Source organism: Gekko japonicus, unplaced genomic scaffold (assembly GCF_001447785.1).
Source record: "Gekko japonicus isolate JY-2015 unplaced genomic scaffold, Gekko_japonicus_V1.1 scaffold812, whole genome shotgun sequence".
NCBI classification, from domain to species: domain Eukaryota; kingdom Metazoa; phylum Chordata; class Lepidosauria; order Squamata; family Gekkonidae; genus Gekko; species Gekko japonicus.
Genome location: NW_015176474.1, coordinates 80,907 through 103,929, shown reverse-complemented (window position 1 = coordinate 103,929; position 23,023 = coordinate 80,907). Strand labels below are relative to the sequence as shown.

The 23,023-nt window shown below is 44.1% G+C and overlaps 1 protein-coding gene across 1 annotated transcript; it reads right to left on the bottom strand.

Annotated features, from left to right (window-relative positions):
* Positions 1–9,709: 9,709 nt before the first annotated feature.
* FAM217A (family with sequence similarity 217 member A) lies at positions 9,710–10,846 on the bottom strand. The gene has a single exon (XM_015427171.1). The coding sequence runs from the start codon at positions 10,844–10,846 to the stop codon at positions 9,710–9,712; it is 1,137 nt and encodes a 378-aa protein (XP_015282657.1).
* Positions 10,847–23,023: the final 12,177 nt, after the last annotated feature.

Genomic DNA, 23,023 nt, shown 5'->3' with positions numbered 1-23,023 from the left:
ACTCACGTTTTTGTTCTAGTAACCCTCATTCTTCCAATATTAAGTCACTAGCAGAAATGTTCTGTTAGTAATTAGAGTGAGTGCCAAAATAGACGTGATAATGTCCCCAGGTCTACCACAGGGACACTTCTGCCTTTTTAGGGGTGCTGATCAAGACCATGACTGGGAGCTGTCTGTTTCCACTTTCCATGTGCTGTTTTCAAGAGCCCCAATGCCAGGGGGTTCAACTCTTGGAAATGGCATGAGGGGAACAGAACTCCCTCTTCCTCACTATGCCACAGTCATGATCAGGATTGGGCCTCTACCACTTTTATAAACAGGGAGTTTCATGCTGTTATATCTAGGCTCCATAAAATGCTGTTGTCAAGTCTCTGAAAAATCTTTGCCCTATAAGAAATTTGATAAGAGGAACTCATAATTTGTGAGAGGCTCAAGAGTCACAGCAGAGTACAATGGCTTTTTTTGTTTGCTGTTTTCTCCTGGTTTTGATCCTACTAAAATATACCCATAGGTTAAAGTGATGTCTTAACTATTCTCCATGTAGACTTTCACAGACTTTTAAATTACCCTTATGGAGAAACATTGGTGTGGATCCTACCTTTGTCCTACCATTTCCCTGAGTAAAGTTTATTCAATTAAGTCTAAGGAGCCTTCCTCCAGCTAAAGTGGCTCTTCTGTTGGAGGAAAAGCTACTTAGAGGATGGTTGGATCCACTCCACTGCTTGCAACCACATTTCTGTCCATACAGGAGTTTGGACAGATCTGCAGCAGTCCCCAGGACTCTGCCTGGCAAGGCTCCGCTTTCCGTTACTCCTGTGTTAACTGTAATCTCTCTGGGTATTTCCATTGCTGCTAATAATTATATGGCAGTGTGTGTAGTATAGCCAGGAGATCCTCAGATTGTTGGGCAGCCAGAAGTTGTAGCTCTTGTAATGTTATGCACCACTAGGTGGTGAGTTATACTTTTTTAAAGGCAAGGGATACCAGGGGGCGGGGCATGATGCAGCCACCTCTGGCTTGGTACTACCTGCCTCTGCGTCATGCCCCTGGTATTCCTTAGATGTCACCCATCCAAATACTTGCGAGGGCCGGCCCTGCTTAGCTTCCGAGATCTGATGAGATAGCCTGATTGCCGCTGTCTAGTCTTTAAAGCGTATCACCTGTAGAAGAACTAGTATTTCAGTGCTCTTTACCGCAGTGCCACTTAAAGGCTGTGCCTCTTTGCATCTTCTGCTTCACACTCAATGGCTACACACACACACATGCACTTTGGAGTTGAAGGATTCTATAGACCAGAAGTTCCCAGTGAGCTGCATGTAGGCGCCAAAGTGCCCACTGGCACCATTCCTCGTGAATGCCAAGTGTTTGTAGAATGTTGGGTGGGTTCAGGTGGTGCTTTTGCCTTGCAGGGCTTGTGATTGGCCATTGGAGACTGGATTGTCTGTGCACATTTTTAAAATGTTGCTACCAAAAATGGCTGCCATGGCTTACTTTCAGTAACACAGTGAAGATCCCTGTGCTATAGTGCTGCCAAAGCGACATTCTTTTTAAAATCTCCAGTGGCCAATCAGAAGCGTTACTGGGCAAAATCCCTACCTGGCCCCACCCACTTTCTAAAAATGTGATGGGAGCCAAGGAAGGTGTCATCAGGGGCCATGGTACCTATGGGCACCATGTTCAGGACCCCTGATTTAGTGAGTGCTTATTCATAGAATACATTCCTTGAACAGAGAAAACTATATTGGGGAGAACAGTTCAAGTTAGCCTTTCCCCCAAAATCTGATCTGTATGAGGGGCTTTTAAAGTATGGAGCAGAACTCACCAGAGCTCCCAGCAACCATTTGAAGTGACGCTGTGTGACTCAGACTTACCACTTGTTTGCTAACTTGAAAATTCCATCCATGGCTTTGGGTATCAGTGTAACACCAATGGGCAACATCTCTATATATCTAATTCTCAACAGTTCCCTCTGCATGCAGATACTTATTTCTGCAGATAGGGAGCATGCTCTCCCCCAGTAGGGTTTTCTACAAACTCAGGACTCTGTGGATCTCCAGAAAAAAATAAAGAAGTTAAAAAAAAGAAAGACTTGGGGAGGATTGTATCCCTCCCCATACCTTTTGAAGTGGCTGCCACAGGGATCTACTCCAGGCCGTGCTACATCGACAGTGAGATGACTAGGGGGGGGGGGGCAAAAAACAGAACTGGAGCTCAGATTGGGGAGGATTCCTCCTGCAGTATGAATGGCTAAATAGTGGGATTCGGAGCCAGGTCTGCTCCAGGTTGGAAAATGCCTGGAGATTCTGTGGTGAAGTCTGAGGAGCGCAGAGTTTGGGGAGGGGAAAGGTCTCAGCTAGATATAATGCCCAGAGTCCACCCATTTTCTCCAGGGGGACAGATCTCTGTTGTAATTTTGGGGGGTCTACAGGTCCCACCTGGAGGCTGGCAAACCTAGGCCTAACAGCACCCTCTGAGTGAGTTGATACCACCTGACTTGCATGATTCAACTAGGCCTGGCTGCTTGCAACTGTTCAACAGCAGCCACCCTATGAAAGTCAGTGTAGTATAATGGTTCAGATCCTCATCTTGCTGTGTAAACTCACTGAGTGATTTGGGACCAGACACATACTTTCAGCCTAATTTACCTCAGGTTTGTTGTGTGGAAATAATGTCAATGGAAAGCTAAAGACAGGCAGATAAAGGTAGGTTGGCTGCTGGGTGGGAAGGAGATAGAGATACCAACTCCAGGTTGGGAAATTCCTGTATATGAGGGGTGGAGCCTGGGGATGGTGGGGATTGAGGCAGAGAGGGATTTATGGCAGATATAATGCCATAGACTCCACCCTCCAAAGCAGTCAATTCCTCCAGGGGAACTAATGATCTTCGACGTGGTCTCTGTGCTTCACACCTATGGGATCTAGTGCGCATGCGCTGGATCGATCGGCATTGTAGCAAGCTCTTCAACGGATTTTCGCGCCCAGTCCCTTGGGCATGCGCAGGAACTGTGCCTCACCCCCCCCCCCCTTCCTTCTTTCTCCACTACTTTCTTATTCTATGGAGAAAAAGTGGGGCTTTTTTAACCGGTGTCAACATTGCGGTAGTAAACTCGCACCGCCTGACCGCCACACCCTCTGTATTTTGTGTTTGGGAGAGTCTCACTGACCGGACTCTTGCCAGCACTGTGCAAAATTTTCTAACCAAACACGAAAAAACAGCTGCGCGCCTCAAAGTGGCGCTCCTTGAATCGGCTCTAAATCCTTCCACAACGATGGATTCCGAGAGACCTTTGACCTTGACGGCTCCGGTATCGAGGCCTGCCTCTGACAGCGTTCAACCGACGCCGAAGCCTCCGGCATCGAAAGCGCAATCCTCCGCCTCAACACCAGTGAAGAAGAGACCCAAGACATGTAAGGAGACATCCGCAAAAAAGGATTCCTCTAAGCCCCTCAAAGTGGCAAAGAAGGTGAAAGTAGCGGCGTCCGCACTGGGTGATGCCCCTATAGTGCCCCCTGCTCCATCGATATCGGAGACGCTCGCACCTCCACCGATATCTACAATTCAAATTTTGGACTCCTATTCAACAACTGGAGTGTCCCTACTCTGACATCGAGAATGTGGAGCTCCTAAGTCACCCCATGGGTGCAGAGCTTTCACTCCTTCTCCATTGTCAACATCGACAGTTTCGGAAGCTCCCAACGTCGATACAGGTTGGAATTGACACATTCCTTCTAACGCGCAGCCTCAACCTCCACGTCTGCATGCCGATACTATTGATATTGATATTGATGAGCGAATTTTTAGAGACCGTTCACGAAGACGGTCCTTTGTCTCCAAGACGTGATTGGTCTAGAAGTTGATCCCCCAGAGTCTTTATCCCACCACCACCGATGTCGTGGGATCAACGCCAACTGAGATACCTCTACGGCAATTATACACCATCCATGCCCTGGCTGACTCCTGCGGGCTATTCCGATTGGGATTGCTATTCGACCTACTCTGCTCACAGATCAAGGTCACCCTATAAATCGTGACCTTCAGCATCATTGTCTCGACCTCCGGCTGAAGATCCTTCTCACCATCAAACGGAACCTCTAGGTCCTCCCACCCCCCAAGTCGTTCCACCAAAGGTTTTAACTAGTCAACCTGAGATTACTCCAGTACAAATACCCAAACAGGGCTGCTCTGACTCTGGAGACGGCGAATCTGACTCAGAGGCTTCGGAGATCCAAACCTCCCCTGACCACAAGTCTCCTAACCAAGCTGTCGCGGAGGACCTCCCTATATCGCCATCCGACAATCTCACTTCTTATGCAGACCTTGTCAAATGGATGGCCCATTCTCTAGGCTTCTCTGTCGTACAACAGCAGCCACAGGTTACTGATCCTGTTTTTGATATTGTGCAACTGGATACCTCCACTACTATTGCACTCCCCATGTCCGCAGTCCTCTTACAAGCTATCAAGGCTCCATGGGAAAAGCCGTCTTCAGCCCCGGTGTCGACGAGACGTCTGGACCACGTGTACAGAGTCCAGGAAACAGGTGCCGAATTTCTATTTTCCCACCCTCAACCAAATTCGGTAGTCGTAACGTCCTTGTCCAAGTTGAAGCGAACACACTCAGCACCCTCTGACAGGGAAAGTAGGAAATTAGATGCATTCGGGAGATGCTTCTACTCCACGGGTGCGCTAGGGGTCAAAACCACTAATTTCCTAGCCTGCATGAGCAGATATCAATATACTCTGTGGGAAAGGTTCTCCGACCTCCTGACCCACCTCCCTGAAGACAAGCTTCAGGCGGCCAGGATTATTCAAAACGAAGGCATGATCCTTGCAAAGCAGCAGATCAACACTTCCAAACATGCCTTAAGATGCTTTCTCCAGAACAATGACCTCAGCGATCGCTCTGAGGAGACACTCCTGGCTCCGCAATACCAATCTTCCACAAGATACTAGGTCCTAACCCTAACCCTTCCACAAGATACTAGGTCCTTAGTCTCTTACGCATCAGCACGGCTGGGGACTCGCATCACGGCTCAGCCCCTGTCAAAGTGGATTGTGGGTCTCATCCGTCTATGTTACCTGATCGCCAAACAGCCATTGCCTAGCCCTATCAGGGCTCATTCTACCAGAGCTGTTGCAACTTCCACTGCCTTCCTCCAGGGAGTGCCCCTGACGGACATTTGTAAAGCGGCTACCTGGGCCATGCCGAACACCTTCATAAGGCACTACGCCCTAGACGTCCATAAGAACACGAATACCAACATGGGACGTCACATTCTATCTTCAGCTACGCAGTAAAGGACCTGCCAGCACCCTCCAGGTAGGCCACTGCTCGCTAATCTCCCATGGGTGTGAAGCACAGAGACTACGTCAAAGATAAACAGGTTGCTTACCTGTAACTAGTGATCTTCCAGTGGTCATCTGTGCATTCACACCACCCGCCCTCCTTCCCCCGCTGCTGTCAGCTTCTACATTTTCAATAGGGGTTGATTTGTGGCGGTCTGAAGGAACTGGCTGTCCGAATCGCCACACGTTCAATTGAATACACGTTTGTAGCAAAGTAATATTTATTGAAGCAATGAAGAAGCTGGAACACAGGGACTGTTTGGAATGACTAAGAAAGCCAGGGCATGGGATAATAAACAGATTCATACAAGCAATAACATTGGTTCCCGCTTTCATGGGTACGTTGACACTCGCGCCTAAAGCCTGAGAAACAACTGCTCCTGAAACTTAAACAATTAATTGCTTCTCATGCTCTAATCAAGCGGCTCCGGCTCCGCACCTGTGACCTTGCAGATAACTACGTTTCAAGCAACACTAGCGTTCATAGAAAGTAATGCATATAAGAAGCTGCTGTCTTCATATCACTATTAAGCATGCGCAATTGTGTCTAAACGAGCCAGGGAATAAACGGGAGGGATTCATGGCATAGACACGGCATACAGAGGTACACAAGAAGTACATAGAGCTAATTGGCAGCTTGCTGACACTGGCGTGATGTCCGCGCCCACCCCTCTGGGCATGCGCAGTGGGGTTCCTGCGCATGCCTGAGGGACTGGGCGCGAAAATCCATTGAAGAGCTTGCTACAATGCCGATCGATCCCGAGCGTGCGCACTAGATCCCATGGGTGTGAATGCACAGATGACCACTCGAAGATCACTAGTTACAGGTAAGCAACCTGTTTTTGTCAGCCTCCCGGTGAGGTCTGGAAATCTCTTGGAATTATAACTGATCTCCATATGACAGAGAAAATGGCTGCTTTGAAGGTTGGAGTTTATGGTATTATACCCTGCTGAGGTAACTTCCAACCTCATCCTCCCAAGGCTCCACCCCTCAAATATCCAGGAATTTCCCAACATGGAGCTGGCAACCCTAAGAGGAACTGATCTCTGTATCTGGGCAATCCATTGTGATTCCTGGAGAGCTGCTACTGCCACTGCTGCTGTGGGGGGGAGGAAGTAGGTGGGAGGCTGGGAGAGTGACAGGAGCAGAAAGTGATGGGGTGGGGGCAGAAAGGAAGTGACGGGGATGGAGGGGGGGGGAGAGTAAGAAAAGGGGTGGCAGGAAGGAGAAAGAGTGGGAGAAGCAGAGGTAGGAGAATGGGATAGTCACTCCTGCAAGTTTCTTGCAGGTTCCCACTTAAACAAGTGGAAGGGTGGCTGTTTATGATTCTGATCGATGCCAATAAAGGTTTTGAATTGAATTGATTGTTTAATATATATCATTCTGAAATGTGGCCCCATCTTTGGAAACTTAAATCGAGAGATTGGAGCCACAAGACAGATCTTTCTACAATGCTAAGAAAACCCCAAGTTCACAGAAAAAACCTGAAATCTTTAAAAAGGTGTGTGCGTTAAAATCCTCCAAAACGATAGAAGCAGCATATGTAACTTCAAGAAACAAATACCCTCAGTGGGAGTTGCTAGACAGCTACAACAGTATTGTCAGCCTTGTTGGGGAGGTTGTCAATAAAAGGTGGGGGCAGGGCTCTTTCTAGAACTGTTTGAGCCTTTTAGGGAAGACTCATAGGGCCAAGTTTGGCAGCCGCTGCCAAAATGGCTTGCTGCCGGCTGCTGTACATATCTCAGCCAGGCCCAGCTTCTTGCTACTGTTCAACAGCAGCCAACCTACAAAAGCCCATGTTGTATAGTGGTTAAGTGTGGGACTAGGATATGGGAGACCCAGGTTTGAACACCCATTGGGCCAGTTATACATTTTCAGCCCGTCCAACCTCACAGATAGGGAGGGGAGAGATAAAACGATGGGTGGGTAAAAAGAAAATGAAGTCTGGAAAGGTGAGGACATGGGAGTTGCTACGAGAAAAAGTGTTTTCTTGGGGGGGGGGGATATGGGAAACTGAGGTGCCCCCTACAAGTCCCGGTGGGTTCCCCACTAAAACAGTGAGAACCTTTTTCCTGGGTGGGGGCTGCCAGGGAGAAAAAAAAAGCTGAAGACAGGACCATATAAAGGCAAGTTGGCTGCTGCATGTTAAGGAGAAAAGGAAGCGGAAAAAGGAAATAGGGGAGGGGAAAATGTGTGTGTTTTTTTGCTCTGTTGCACAAAGCATTGGTTGCAGTGTGTGTTCAACAAGTTATAATTTTAACCAGCATCTATTGCCAGCGTCCTTTGCAAGAGAATGAAAACAACTAATTTCAAACTTCTGTCTGGTTCCCAACGCTTTACTGTGCTTCACATCAATTAAGAGGCCCTTGAGTCTTAGAATAATTTTTCCCTCAACAGTGGAATCTACTATGGAATATGTTTGTTTCTTAGGACAGATACCAATGTGAAAGTGGGAAATCGCTGCTTCTATTATCCACATTCAGACGATAAACTGAGGCTGGTCCCCCTCCCAATTCTAAACAACTGATTCCCTGTAACAGAGCTGCCCTGTCATGATCTCAGCACATATGCAAGGATTTTTCCCCACTGCTAAATACGTTGTATTAAAAGCAGCGGTCACCTGATGATGGGTGTGCCTTCCATTTCTAACGTCTGTCCCTTGGATGAATGGCAGTGTCAGGGCAGTTCAACTGTTCCGTGTCCAGAAGAAGACCATAAGGGTGCTACACGCGGGTCCTCATTTTCTGCTGCCCGTATGTGGATGGCACCCAGAAGCTTCCAAGGGAGATTAATCACCCTGGCCAGATCAGGTTCATGGAGGAGAGGTTTGTCAATGGCTACTGGCCATAATGACTAAAGGGATTATTCTCCTCACTCAGAGGCAGAAACTCTGAATATCAGGGCTTAGAAGGCAACATCAGCAAGAAGGCCTTGGCCTCTCTGCCTTGTGTGTTGGTTCTCCAGGGGGACTGCCACTGTCAAAGACAGGTACTAGTCCAGCAGGGCATTTCTTATGTTTCGTATAGCCTGAGAATGTAAAGTGGGAGGGAAAGTGACATGGTACAGCCTGTTCCCAACAGCCTTGGAAGCTAAGCAGGGTCGGTGATTGGACAGGAGACCAACCAAGGAAGGCAATGGCCAACCACCTCTGCTTCTCACTTGCTTTGAAAGCCCCTTGCTGGGGTCGCCATAAGTTGGCTATGACATATTGGTGCTCCCTCTAAGCTGTGGAGTCTTGTGAGCAAAAATTCTACTTTGTGAGCTACTGGCATTAAAGTTGTGTGTGAGCGATTTGGCTACTGCATAAATTAGTCTGCTCTGGAGCCATCCTTCCTGAGCTAAGGCAAAAATGTGTGAGCCATAGGCTAAACAACTATGAGCTAGCTCACACTAACTCATCTTAGAGGGAACACTGATTGGCACTTCACACACACAAAGGTTTAAAATATGTTTGTGCTCCCAGGAGAAAGCTACAATTCAGGAAACTGCAGAGCTAATTCCGCTCTTCTGGCAGTGCTCTGGTCTTGGATTTCTTCCACCTTACATTTGCACCGCAACCTTCTTTTGAAAGTCAGGAGAATTTCAAAAGCAGGTTGTTATGTAATTTAAGAAGAAGAGATTGGATTTATACCCTGCCCTTCACTCGAAGTCTCAGAGCGGCTTACAAACTCCTTTCCCTCCCCCTCCTCACAACAGACACTCTGTGAGAGGTGGGGCTGACAGACCTCTCTTGAGAACTGCTCTTTCAAGAGCAGCTCTGACAGAACTATGGCTTGCCCAAGGTCATCCAGCTGCTGCAAGTGGAGGAGTGGGAAATCAAACCTGGTTCTCCCAGTTTAGAGTCTGCACACTTAACCACTACACCAAACTGGCTCTTAAGCACAGTATTTGGGCATGTTCAGGGAACGGCTAAACCAGGTGGTATAGCCTTAGTATCTGGTAATCAAGGCTACACATTTTCTGAACGTGGGAGGTTCCATTCTTAGCTCTGAGATTTACTCATTTTCCTCACTCTCACCAACACAACTCTAGAGAAGCTCTGCTGAAGGCCAATGTATCAGGGCTTCTATCAAAAAGTCTATTTAATCTCCCATTACTGTTTTCCAGTTAAGAATAACAACAAATCAGATAGCCTACATCCTATATTTTATTTACAATTCAAGTAAATCTGAATATTGCATCAAACAAACAAACTCCAAGAGAACTATGATCACAGTTGTTACTAGCCGGTTCATCACTACTAAAGCAGGAATAATGAAAATGATTGCTGGGGGGGGGGGAATCTGATATTCTAATATAATACAAATGACAACTGGATGCAACATTCTGAAGTGCTTCTGGCCTAACAACCTAATTCAACAGATCACTGATGGTCAACCTGTGAATACTTGGGCTTTGCCAGAACAGATAGGGATTTTAATCTGTGAGAACTGAAAGGTTTGCCCATGAATGATACATTATTCCTACAAGATTTTCTTCTGGTCCTTGGCAGTTTACATTTTGAACTTTCACTGTCAGGTAAGGGGAAAACTGCAGGTGTGTTGGGTGAAGGCATCTTGACAGCCGATCGGACTTTTACTGAACTTCCAGAGCATGACAGAGACCTTCGGGCGGCTACGTTGCTGGAGTCTAAAATCACTGGCACTTTAGTGGACTTATTGCAGGATGCTCGCAAGTGCTTTGAACGTAGAGTTCCAGAATTCCACCTATGATGACAATGGTGGCAAGTCCACTTTGAGATGTCCGTTTCCTGCACACAACTGCCAGGATTGTGAAAGTCTCCACCAAAGGCTGCCTGAGGACACAAAAGATCAATTGCTTTCAGCTGCTTCAGCTGATACATATCTTTTGTAGAACTGGGGCGGTTGCTCATGGTAGGAGAAGCAGATGGTTCTTTTGTCCTTTCTTTTAATACAGTCAAGTGCTGTAACCTTTCCATTTCTACTAAGCGAGAAATTAGTTTATCAAGTGACCCTTGCAATGGTGGTTCAAATGCTAATTTCCAGTCACCCCCCTTGGATAAGGACAATTTTTGTAAATCCAATGTATTGTAAGGTTCAGGAAGGAAATCAGGATATGGGAATGTCTCACACTCAGCTGAAGAGGAAGTTTCTATGTCTTCTATAGGCTCTGGTCTTAGTTTAAGATTTGCATTTTTTAAATATTTTAGCAAAACTGCCCTGTTTTTTGCACCCTCAGATGCATCCTTTTCCTCAGCTGAAACCTTGTCCTCTCCGTGACTGTCTCCTGTTTTCCAGTTCAATTTTGTCACAGAAAGTATATCATCACTACTACTATCAGTAGGAGGATAAGAACTGGAAGCAGAGGCTTTGTGGATCTTTTTGAAAAAGTCCCCATCTCCATTTGTACTGCAGTTCTCTAATGTCTGCTGGGTTCCAGGATATGAACCTGACTGGTATGTATTCACAGGGTGAGAACCTACCAGCGCTGGATTGGTGTTGATGAAGTTTAGTGGAATACCACTGGAGCTACATGGCATTTCTGCAAAAGGTTTACTGAAATCTCTGTGGGGAAAAAAGAGAGAAACTGTATTAACAAGGTAGGGCATTACATTAAACATCTAGGAGACAGTTGTTACTGTCATTGCTGATGTAGAGGAAGAATAAATGTATTTGCAGCTAAATTCCATAATAATACACACCAAAGTGAGTCTTCAATATTGTCAGCAATTTATTAATCTCACTAATATACAAAAGTTACACCATTCCATATGAAAAACAGCATATACAAAAGTTACATCATTCCATATTAAAAACATTCCTGATTCATTCCTCTTAGTATATCATAAGATGTGGAACAGTAAATGCAGAGAATTGGCCAGGCTGCATTTTACTGTACCAGATTGAGACAATGGGATTAGGAATAAGTTTAGTAAAATAAACTAGATGGTGCAAGCAAGCTGTGCAAAGAACTATGGAAGGGGGAATTAATCAGTCTCATCTAAAAGAAAACCTGCCCACCTCTAGTTCAATAACTAGCTAGAAAAAAAGTTTTTGGAAAAACAGACAGAAGCACTTCCTTGGACATCACATAATCTATGAAATTCGTCTTGGGAATTAATCATCGATAGAAGATACACCTCTCAATGGTAGCTAATTAAGAGGCATGATGCAGCCGAATGTGGTCGGTGTACGGTCACGCCTTCTGAAAGGAGCAGGGGCAAAGTACACTCTGCTTCTTCTTAGCTTCACTCCTCTTTTGACACATGAACAGCCTCAGGACTAGAAGTGATCTCCCCTGCTCCCCCACATTCTTCAGGCAGTATTGTCCACATTTTCTGCGAGAATGGATTCCCCCCACACACAAAGCCTCGCTCATTATCTGTTGAAACATTTGCTAATTTACTAATGCTTTAAAAGGTCCCCTCCTCTCTTCTCTCTCTTTGTTTACACTTTGAAGAAACAGAGATGGGCTTCTGATTGATACAAAGATCCATCAACAAGTGCAATGCACAGTTCTGTGCAGAGATGTGGTACTGGTGATGTGACATCATGACTATTGCAAGTGGCATATGTTTCCCCTGAGGCTGGTCCAGGGAAAACTGTATCTCCCACATGATTTCCTCTATTTCTCTAGGGCATCTGACTAGTCATTGTCAAAGACAAAATATTGACTTTGGTCTGAAATGCCAATGTTCATGCTAGGAAGGAATTAAACAAAGGAAATAATAATGCAGTGGCTTTAGTAAAGGATGGATGACTGAAAATGAAATTTTAGCAAAACCATGCAGTCCTGCTGGGCTTTTAGTAATAGTTTGTAGTTAGGTTGACAAGTCCAGTAAAAATACATTAACATAACTACAGAGTTTTTCAGACCTTAGGTCAAAACTTTTGAAACAAAACTATAAAGTAATTAATGAAAATGCTTTAACTCTTTCTTTAGGGTTAGAAAATGGAAACCTGAATATACAGCAACAATCTGGCAAACTAGGGCCCCGGTCACACGGCAAAGTTGCCGCGGGAGAGGCACGGATGGTGGGCAGATTATCCGGGCGCGATCACACCCCAACATCTGGGAAGTGGACGCACCCGTGCCTTACTGCCAACAATGCACATTAAAAAACTAGTACCTCCAAGGTACTAGTAAACGTTTGCCATGGGCTGCCTCCAGACGCCCGTGGTGTGATCGCGCTGGCATGCGGCATTCCCCTCCGGTCCCTCGTTTACCTGCCGGCGCCGAGGGAAGGACCCGTGGTGTGCCGCCGGCGCGTCTGTTCACGTAATCGTGGATCAAACTGCACCGGAGCAATTAGCCACACCTCCCCCCCACGATATCTGGCCCGTGTGACCGGGGCCTAGGTAGTGTATACTGGATAGAGTAAGGCTAAGTATAAGTGGAATTAAATAAATAAATAAGTATTGTCAATAAAGAGGCTTTCAAGTACTTCCCTTCTTGTTTTCTTTTTTAGCTGGTTTACTTCTAATCATGTATTGTTGAACTGATATTACTTGGACAAATACTGTGTTTAGAAAAGTTACTTTTGAGTATAGGAAGTTTATTTACTGTTAGCTAGATCTAGAGGAATTAAGAACTGTCATACAGGTTATATGGGTTAAATATAGTGAATATATTTGGTATTGGTTATTTAGTATTTACTGCAAGTTTTTAAAGGTAAAGGTAAAAGTTTCCCTTGCTTGAAAGCCAGCCGTATCTGACTCTAGGGGGCGGTGCTCATCTCTGTTTCCAAGCCAAAGAGCCAGCACTGTCTGAAGACGTTTCCATGGTCATGTGGTTGGCGTGACTAAACACCAAGGCGCACGGAACGCTGTTACCTTCCCACCAAAGCAGTACTTATTTATCTACTTGCAATTTCTTGCTTTCAAACGGCTAGGTTGGCAGGAGCTGGGGCCAGAGACAGGAGCTCACTCCGAGACATGGCACTAGGGTCTTGAACTGCCAAACTACAGACCTTCTGGTCTACAGCTCAGTGTCTTAACCTCTGAGCCACCATGGCCCCCAAGTTTTTAAAAGGGGGGTTTAAAAATGGATACAGGTAATTCTTAACTAAGAAAGGATATAAGTATGATTAAAGGACAATAGTTAAGGTTTATTACTTCTTTTTGTGATGATGTTAACTGAAGAGATGTCAGATTCCATTGACATAAAGTATTATATGAGCAATTATATGAACACAGGATGCTTGGGAGGAAAAACATGAAGAGAAGGGGATGATGTCAACAACTGAAGACATTGAAAAGTTGTTTCAAACTCAATCAGCTGTGGTCCTTCTTGAACAATTTCAACCAAGGAGAAAATCAGGAGCAGAGGATTGTACTTCTGTCCGGCGCAGCATCCATCTTAAAGATCCAGTGTCATATTGAGACTGGGCAAGGGGACACCCCAAAATCCATCCACCAGAGAGCAACAATGGAGGTTTTTGTTGAAGCCAGCTATGCAAATGACATCTGGATGCAGCAGTGCATTGCTCTCCCTCAGAAGAGGACTAGTGGAGAGATTCCATTGCTTTCTCCAGAAATGAAATAAGGCCAGGCGCAAACAGGCTCTAATGGAAGGTAACCCACGTTCAGCCCTCACTAGAGGTTGCTAAAGTGCCACAAGGCAAAGCTAAGATTCTCTTTAAGAAGGGATTTTGGACTGGTTCGAGGGTTGAAACCAGATCTCTGCACCATATAAATGATTATACAAACCACGTAAATGAGTCGAGTTATGGCATCGGAGCCATCCTGCATTAGTTCTTACATTTTTAATAAACTAAAATCACATGTCTTGCCACTGCAAAATGCAGCAACCACAAGAAGAAATAATCACATCAGGGAGTGATCAGGGCAAAAATCTCCCCTACAGTTACAATCCATCCTGCAAGGACAGAAAACAACAGTGATCCAATTAGAGACAGTTGTACCATCCCAACACATCACAATCTCTTGACATCTGTACACTACAATTCAAAATATATAAACATTTAATTACCTAGTAAGGATTTACACCTAAATTTACTTAAACTGTTAAAACATCACTACTTTCATTGAACATTACTGGCAAGTAATATTGCCCTACCAGGGTGATAAAAAGTGCAAAATGACACATCATTCTGGTTAAGGTCAAGGCTCCCTAGGCTGTTGGGCTAGGGTTAATCTAAGCTACTTTTAAATAAAAATTCCTCAAATATAACAACAGAAAATCATTTTTCTTTGAATTCAGAATTGTACTGCGGTGTGCTGATTAGGTCCCAGTACCAAAATCACTTTTGCGTTCTTCGAGAAACCTGAAGAATCTACCAGCCCAGTGACCCTTTGGGGCTAAATTATTTTCCTCTCCTTCAGATGTAAATTTAGAAAGTACATTAGTTCTTGATGCAGAGACCAAAGGTCGTCCTTCACAAGTGATTGAGCTAGGGTGGAGTGTAACCGCTTGATTCTCCTTATGCAGAGCTGAGATCCCTCAAGGGGATCCTGGGCAGAACTAAGCAAGACATTCCCCCAAACTGAGGCAGAGGCCATAAAAGGCAGTGGCCACTCTCAGTTCTTCGCCAACCTCAAAACCGAAGGTCTGGAACAAGAGTTAGGGGGATACTGCAATGTAATCTATTGCGCTGGTTCCTCGTGTGGATAGGAATGTAAATGCATCACCAGACACATCAAACCCTGTGCTGCGGAGAACAATATGCAGCTGATGGAGTGACAGCAGTTCTGACCATCTTAAGCCTGGCTTCTCTATAACTACATCTTGAGAAGACCAGTCCAGGAAACAGGCTTGTTTGGCAGCCGGGTTGCTGATATAGGTCAGGACATCAGAAACGCTAGGCCCTGTTCTGGCACTGAAATCTCCACATAGCATGAGGTGAGAGTTGGGAAATCGTAGAGCTAAAGTGTCAAGAGTGGTGGACAAATGATCTCAAAAGTTTTCCATGCTCTGCAGTTTTAAAAGTTTAAGTGGGGTGTAGATGCAAAGGAGATAGCCAGTGTATTGGACTTGGATGAAGGGGACCTGGATGTAGTCCTGAGACCCACTTTGCAAGGTTTGTACAACAACATTAAGACTGATAGATATGAACACTACTAGACCCTCCCCCCATTCCCCCATCTCTTGACAGCTGGTACTCCAAGGCTTGGTAGCCATGAAGAGCAGGGGGATTAGACACATAGGATCACATTTCTTGCAGACATAATATATCAAACTGGCGCAAGAACAAGAAAAATTCAGGGTCATGGAGTTTGTTCCCCCACCCCAACAGATTCTATGACAACAGATGTAATTCTCAGTTGGGCCTCTTTATGTTATCGAAACCCCTAAAGAGTCTACTACTGGTGTGAGTCAGGGGAGTTGTTCTATACCAAAGTCCCTGTTGTTCCCAACTTGTAATCCTCAAGGAAATGGTAAATATCTGCTCATTAATTTCACCTCTATTAGGGGGATGAGTATAAAAGTATTCCTTGAGCAGGGGAAACAGTCAACAGGAGGTTCCTCCATAGGGAGGAAATCAGAAATCAGAAAAGGTTTGGCTAAGGTTGGCTTTACCAGAACCACCTCTGTGTGTACCACTCTGGGGAGGGAAATCAGAGGTGTTAATAATGAAGATCCCGCCTTGATTTCCAGAAGTCTAGATCTCAATTGCTCTAATCTGTCAACAATTACTCTTTGCTCTGAAGCTGGGAGAGCAGCAAAAGAACTTATTAGCTCCTCCTCCAAAGCATCTTTAAAAGCATCTCTGGTGGGAGTCAAGGTTCTGGTTCCACGAGGAGAGGTTGTGTGTTGAGAATACTCCACACTCTGTAACCTGACCAATACCTTTCTAGGTGAGTATAGCGCCTCAAAAGTTCTCAGAACTAGGCAGGGGGGACAACCTGGTGAACTTTGGAGGTGAAGGCTTAAACCTTGAAAGACCCAGCAATCCCTGAAGCAGAAAGGTAGAGGTGGCTCGATGCCCAGGACGCCGAGCACAAGCGGAACTACATAGGACCGATGAAAGTCTACAGAAACTACGCCAAAAATGACCAAAGCTAAGTAAACAAATAAAAATACATAAATTACCCATCTCTGCTAGCATAATTTCTATGGGGTGGGTAAATAAGAGAATGTGCTTGTGGTAAAGGGTTGTAGCCCATAAACAGAAAATCGGAACAATATGGGGGGGAAGAACACCCTTCAAGAAGTGGCTAATTAGCTTCCGGTTTAAGCGTTTCACCGCTTGGACGCATCCCGTCTCGCTCTGATGTGGACGCACCGAGACCCGGTCGATGGGAGGGGTCCAAGTTTGTCCCGGACCTCCCCGGGGTCTCAGCCTGGGGAGCTGAAGAGAGCCTCTTTCAAGGCGACAGCCAAGGAATTGAGGCTCCCCTTATTCCCGAAAGGTACTGTCACCACGAAGCCAACATGGTGCTTAGAGACGACTGCCGGAGCAAGCGACCACGATCAAAACCTTAAAATGCTTCCAAAAGATATCAAGGTCTTCAAACTGTGAGTTAAACAACGCTCAGGTGAAAAAGCGAACGGACCTTGGTAGTAATTGGAAGTGCCTAAGATTGAAGCGTGGAGGGAGAGGGATTCAGTATCGAAGCCAACATGGTGCTTAGAGACGACTGCCGGAGCAAGCGACCACGATCAAAACCTTAAAATGCTTCCAAAAGATATCAAGGTCTTCAAACTGTGAGTTAAACAACGCTCAGGTGAAAAAGCGAATGGACCTTGGTAGTAATTGGAAGTGCCTAAGATTGAAGCGTGGAGGGAGAGGGATTCAGTATTCCCCCCCCCTTTTCTTTAAAGGCGGTTTTAAATCGGAAATAAAAAGACTTAAAGCTAAAACAAATGCATAAGAAGTTAAGTGAAGGTAAAAACTGCCAAAATATACAAAGCGGATCTAAATCGCATAACTTTTGTTTTGTTTTGGGAAACTTACTTCTTGTTGATATTATGGCTGGGAGAGGACGGAGGGCGCTGGCAAAAAAACTGGTGACCAGAAATAACATACCAACGACTCCTTCCCAGAACCAGGAAGTAACTACAGATTTTTCTTCGCTGTTAGCAAATGCACTGTGCCCCCTAATGGAACAGATGACTAACCTCAACACTAAATTGGACAGTCTCCAAAAAACAACTGAATCAAATGGATAAAAGAACCTCAGTAACTGAGAAAACGTTGAAAAAAATTGAAAAACAGACGGGGAGTATTAACAAGAGAGTAGACGAAGCAGAGAAGGAAAGATCCTCCGATAAAACGCAATTAATACAGCTCCAGCTGAAAAGATCTACGTATGTTCTACGTTTCAATGTGTCATGCCTGCCCCTGCTGATGCCATGCCTGCCCTTGCTGATGCCCCTGAGGAGGCACCTGCCAGCCAGGAGCCTGTGGACTTACAGGCTCCTGAGGACAGTACTGCAGCACAAAGGCAAAGACTGGATCCTGTAGCTGAAAGCTATCTAAGTGGTGAGGAGGATAGAGCCTCCCAGGGAACACCTGCAAGGGATCAGTCTCTGCTGCAGCCCAGTAGTTCATCAGACTCGCCCCCACCTGTAACCAGGCTCCGGAATGTAAGGAGACAGCAGCTGAGAGAGCGAAGGCAGAATGCACGCATGCGTGCCAGAAGATCTCTCAGCCCTGACTATTGACAGGATCCTGACCTTGCTCCCGGCTAGCTAATGAGTTGATTAGCTAGCACTGTATATCTGCAAGTCTGTTGCCAGCAGTCATTTGTGCTGGCAAATGTTGTTTGTCAGGACCTGAATCCTTGCATCTCTGCTCCAGACCTTGTGGAATTCTTATCGGCTTGATCCTCGGCTTTTGACCCTCGGCTTCGTTGACCTTCGTTCATCTCTGACTCCTCTGGTATCATTGTAATTTATGGACTTGAAACCTTGGTATGTCTGACCCTGCTTCTGGACTGTGATTTAAACCTGTTTGAACCTTGCTACCTGATTTGCTCAGCTTGACCTCGGACTGTTCCTGGACTTTAGCTTGCTTGCATCATGCCCCCTGGTCCTGCCGTGACAGAAACAACCCAGACAACACCAACTGTGACGAGATCCAAAATGGCAGAGGTAAACAGCTCTTTAGAAAATAATGACGAGCCTCTTATGAAAAAAGACTTACTTGATCTCAAAGAGGACATACAGTGTTTTTTTAGAGAATCCATGACAGAACTCCTACAACCCGTCCAAAATAAATTGGACGAACTCACAGAGGGCCTCGGGGCAGCCTGCAAAGCAGCGGAATCGGCCTTGGAGGCAATGGAAACCCTACCAATGCAGCCAGTGGATAAGGACAGATTCTGAGTTACACACCAGGACGCCAACCAATTCGGGAACATGTGGAATGTTCTGGAGAGTGCCACCACCAGAAGGCTTTTATATATAAGGAGAGATGTGTTCATTTGATGCCTGCCCATTGCAAACATTGATTTGGTTGAAATCCAAATGGAATATAATCTTCTTATAAAATCTGTCCGAGGGCTGTTTTCTGATATACTTGGTTCCAGTTCCACGAGGAGAGGTTGTGTGTTGAGAATACTCCACACTCTGTAACCTGACCAATACCTTTCTAGGCAAGTATAGCACCTCAAAAGTTCTCAGAAGAGAGAACTAGGCAGGGGGAACAATCTGGTGAACTTTGGGGGTGAAGGCTTAAACCTCGAAAGACCCAGCAATCCCTGAAGCAGAAAGGTAGAGGTGGCTCTATGTCCAGGACGCCGAGTACAAGCGGAACCACATAGGACCTATGAAAGTCTACAAAAACTACGCCAAAAATGACTGAAGCTAAGTAAACAAATAAAAATACATAAATTACCCATCTCTGCTAGCATAATTTCTATGGGGTGGGTAAATAAGAGAATGTGTTTGTGGTAAAGAGTTGTAGCCCATAAAGAGGAAATCGGAACAATATAGGGGGGGGAAAGAATACCCTTCAAGAAGTGGCTAATTAAAATAAAAGTTATTAAATAAATAGAAGGGGAAAATTGGTAAAGAACAGAAATAAAGACTGGCAAAAAATAAGTGGTAGTAAAGGCAAGTAAATAAATAGCAAACAACCTGTTCGCCTTTCTATTTTGTCTTTTGTGGCGTTGCGGCTTTAACGGAGCCATTTTGATGACAGTGCAGCAAGGGAGCTTCAGAGGCATCCAGGAAAGTGAGACAGAGAAAGAAGGAGGGGCCAGGGAGATAACTATGGCAGCTGAGAAGGAGAATACCCAAATGTCATCTAGAGCAACGAAACAAGGAAGGAAGGAGCGGCAATAGAGAGTGCAGCAGTACGGTGGCCAGGTGGAAGATCAGGAAAGCGGTGGCAGAAGGAACTGAACTGAACTAATAATACTATGGAAGAGAGAGTCAGCTTGATAAAAGGAGAGATGTGCGGGGATGTCGAGAAGCGGAACAGCACCTCAGGAAAGAGAAGAGACAGATTGAGAGCCAGTGGACTACAGGTGTAAAAGAGAGAAGGAGGTGAGACGCACTGGGGCTTCTCTCCCTTTAAATTCCTGTGTATAAGTTAAGACCAAAGGTCCCTTCTCTGTGGTGTATACTTGTACTCTGTGAATAAGATTGGGTTTTGGTTTTTTTGTTTGTTTTTTGTGTGATTAAGTGTGATTAATTAAAAATTAGGGAGGCACCCAAATTTATTAGTAACGAGCCACTTGAACAAAATAATAATAATAAAAAAATAAAATAAAAAGGGGGGATAAAAATAAAATAATTAAATAAGCATATAAATTAGATAGATTAAGCTAATTTATGGCTAGTGGAAGTGGTAGTGGGAGTAGAAAGGCATCCATCCCCTCACCAGGTCAAACCCAATTGAAAATTAATGCAATGAGTAGTGCTCAAATATCTATTAAAGATTTAAAAGCAATGATTCAAGAATCGGTGACGCAAGCCATAAGGAAGGAAATTGACCCTACTCACGATAAAATAGATGCATTAACAGATCAAATTAAAAATGAAACAGAAGAAATTAAGAAACAAATAAATGAAAATAAACAGGAATTACAAAAAATTACGAACAAAAATTATAAAATAGAGAAAAAAGTAAATGACCTAGAATATGATCTCCAAGAGCTGAAATTAAAAAATTATAAAATGGAAGAAACATTGATCCATATGGAAATGGATAAAGCGGCACTAATTATAAGATGCCAGAATATACCAGAAAACCTGGAAAAAGAACTATGGTGGACCTCCTGATGGCACTGGTATTTCTGGCCACTGTGGGATACAGAGTGTTGGACTGGATGGGCCTTTGGCCTGATCCAACATTGGCATCTCTTATGTTCTTATGTTCTTATGTTCTTACTTTAAAAAATAAACATGTTAAACATAAACAATAACAAAAATAAAAGTTTCAAAATTATCTCGATAAATGTAAACGGACTTAATGGCCCACAAAAAAGGAGAAGGACTTTACTTCAAATCTCTAAATTACAGAGGTGGTGTGTTTACAGGAGACACATATTAAAGAAGAAGATACTAAATATCTCATATGTAAGAAATTGGGAAAGGAATCTGTTGCTGTAGATAAAACGATAAATGTAAACGGACTTAATGGCCATTTAAATCTAAAAATCTGGGAATGTGGTATACAATTTATAAAATTCAATATGCTAACGTAATTATTAACGGAGAGTTATCAGTGAATATTGAGATACAAAAAGGTACAAGGCAAGGTTATCGCCTTTACTATTTATATTAGCCCTTGAAACGTTGAATGATGAGGTTAGAAATTCTACCCAAATACAAGGCCTGAAAGTGAAGAGAGAAGAATTTAAATTGTTAGCATTTGCAGATGATATTGTTTTCATAATGGAAGAACCAATATTATCAACTATAAAACTGTTGGAAACAATACAGGAATGTGGAAAAAGTGCCGGATTTAAAATTAATTTGAAAAAAACTGAAATGATAACCAAAAATTGTCCACTGAAGGTAACACGAGAAATACAAAGAATATCAGGAATAGAGATTGTAAAAAAAAGTGAAATATCTAGGAATTATGTTGTCTAGTAAAAACAGTACATTGATAGAGGATAATTACTACAAACTCTTGGAAGCTATGAAGAAAGATCTACAATGCTGGAAGGCTATACAGCTATCACTATTAGGGAGAATAGCGACAATAAAAATTAACATCCTACCAAAATTCCTATTCCTAACACAAAATATACCTATATTAAGAAATTCAATTTTTTTTTAGAATTAGATAAAATTATTAAAAAATTTATTTGGCATCCAAAGAGAGCAAGGATTAGTTGGAAAACCCTACAGGATAGGATTCGACTTCCGGTACGACTTCCGAGCTGCCCGTCCCGCTTTTGCCCATCCCGCTTTTGCCGACCAGCCCTCCTGGGGGGGTTGGAGCAGGGGGCTCTTTTCTGGCCCCTCCCGCGGTCGGCAAGCGGGGGGTGTGACCAGAGGACTGCCCCGAAGCCTGGCGAAAGACTGGGAGAAGAACATGGCTGCCATGTTCTCAGAGACGCTGCCAGCCGCTTTTTTTAATTACCTGAAGCTGCGGAGTTCTATATGCAACACAGAAGGCTAAAGCCGAAGGGTCAACAGAACGAGGTGAGAAAGATGAAAAAAAAATGGATAAATACGTCCCAGCGCGAGAAGAAGAGTGGCCGAGAAAATTGGGGGACAAAAGAAAATAGCGCTATTCCAGGAAGGGTAGAAGCAAGTGTTTCAGAACTGTGTTGGTTCTGGCAAAGAGGTAAAGCAAGTAAAGAGACTGTATTTGTGACTATGGTTTGACTATGAAAGCGTGGGTTTTTATGGAGGAAGAGATGTGTGACGAGAATGCGGAGGCGGAAGAGATGACAACTGAACTTTTTTTAAGAGCTGTGAAAGAGGCAGTGCTAGAGGGAGTGCAAAGAGGATGTGAGCAAGCTTGTGCAGAGATTAAGAAGAAGTATAATCTACAAATTGAGACAAAGGAAAAGGTACAGCAGGAACAATTTTTGGCAAAGGAGGCCTTAGAGGAGGGGCAAAATGAGAGCGGTGAATCCGTCAAGGAAGGAAACTTGGGGATTGTACAAAAGGTTGACTGTGTGACAGCTTTGCAATTGGAGGTGTTAAAAGAAAATAGACAGTGTTTGGAGATGGAAGGAAAGAGAGAGAAAAGGATTAAAAGGATTAGAAGAAAGAAACGAAGAGCGTGGAAATTTAAGAGAGATAATAAAATCAGGAAAACAGAATGGATGGTAAATACAGAGGAGAGGAAGGGAAACCTAAGGACTTCCAAAGATCGTAGACATGTTGACATGCTACGACAGAAAAATAGACTGCAGATGCTCAGAAGAAAGAACAAACCATACAAGAAGATAGTAAAGATCAGTCTACTCTGGATTCAAGATGGAAAGCGACCTAAAACCTGCTTATTTATGTATTTGTTTTTGTTAGAGGTAGAGGGGTTAAGATAATGAGGGGGGGAAAGGGTGGATGAATTATGTTTAAATATTGGAATATTGGGGTAGAAAATTAATTTTTCTTTTGGGTTGAATATGATCACGAGCAATAATAGGAATTGGTTAGCTAAGATTGTGTAAGTTAAAATGAATTTAAAAAGTTATTATTCATGAATTTAGACAATAATGAAATATTTAATTGTAAAAAATTAAAAGGCATCATAATCATATTTAAAAATAATGAAATGGTAAGCCAATAAGGGAAATTATTAAAGTAATAGGAGAGGTATTGAAAGGTTGTAGCTAAATTT

Bases quoted from the DNA above. Each gene is read 5' to 3' on its own strand.
- FAM217A (XM_015427171.1), bottom strand. From the start codon at position 10,846: ATGCCATGTAGCTCCAGTGGTATTCCACTAAACTTCATCAACACCAAT.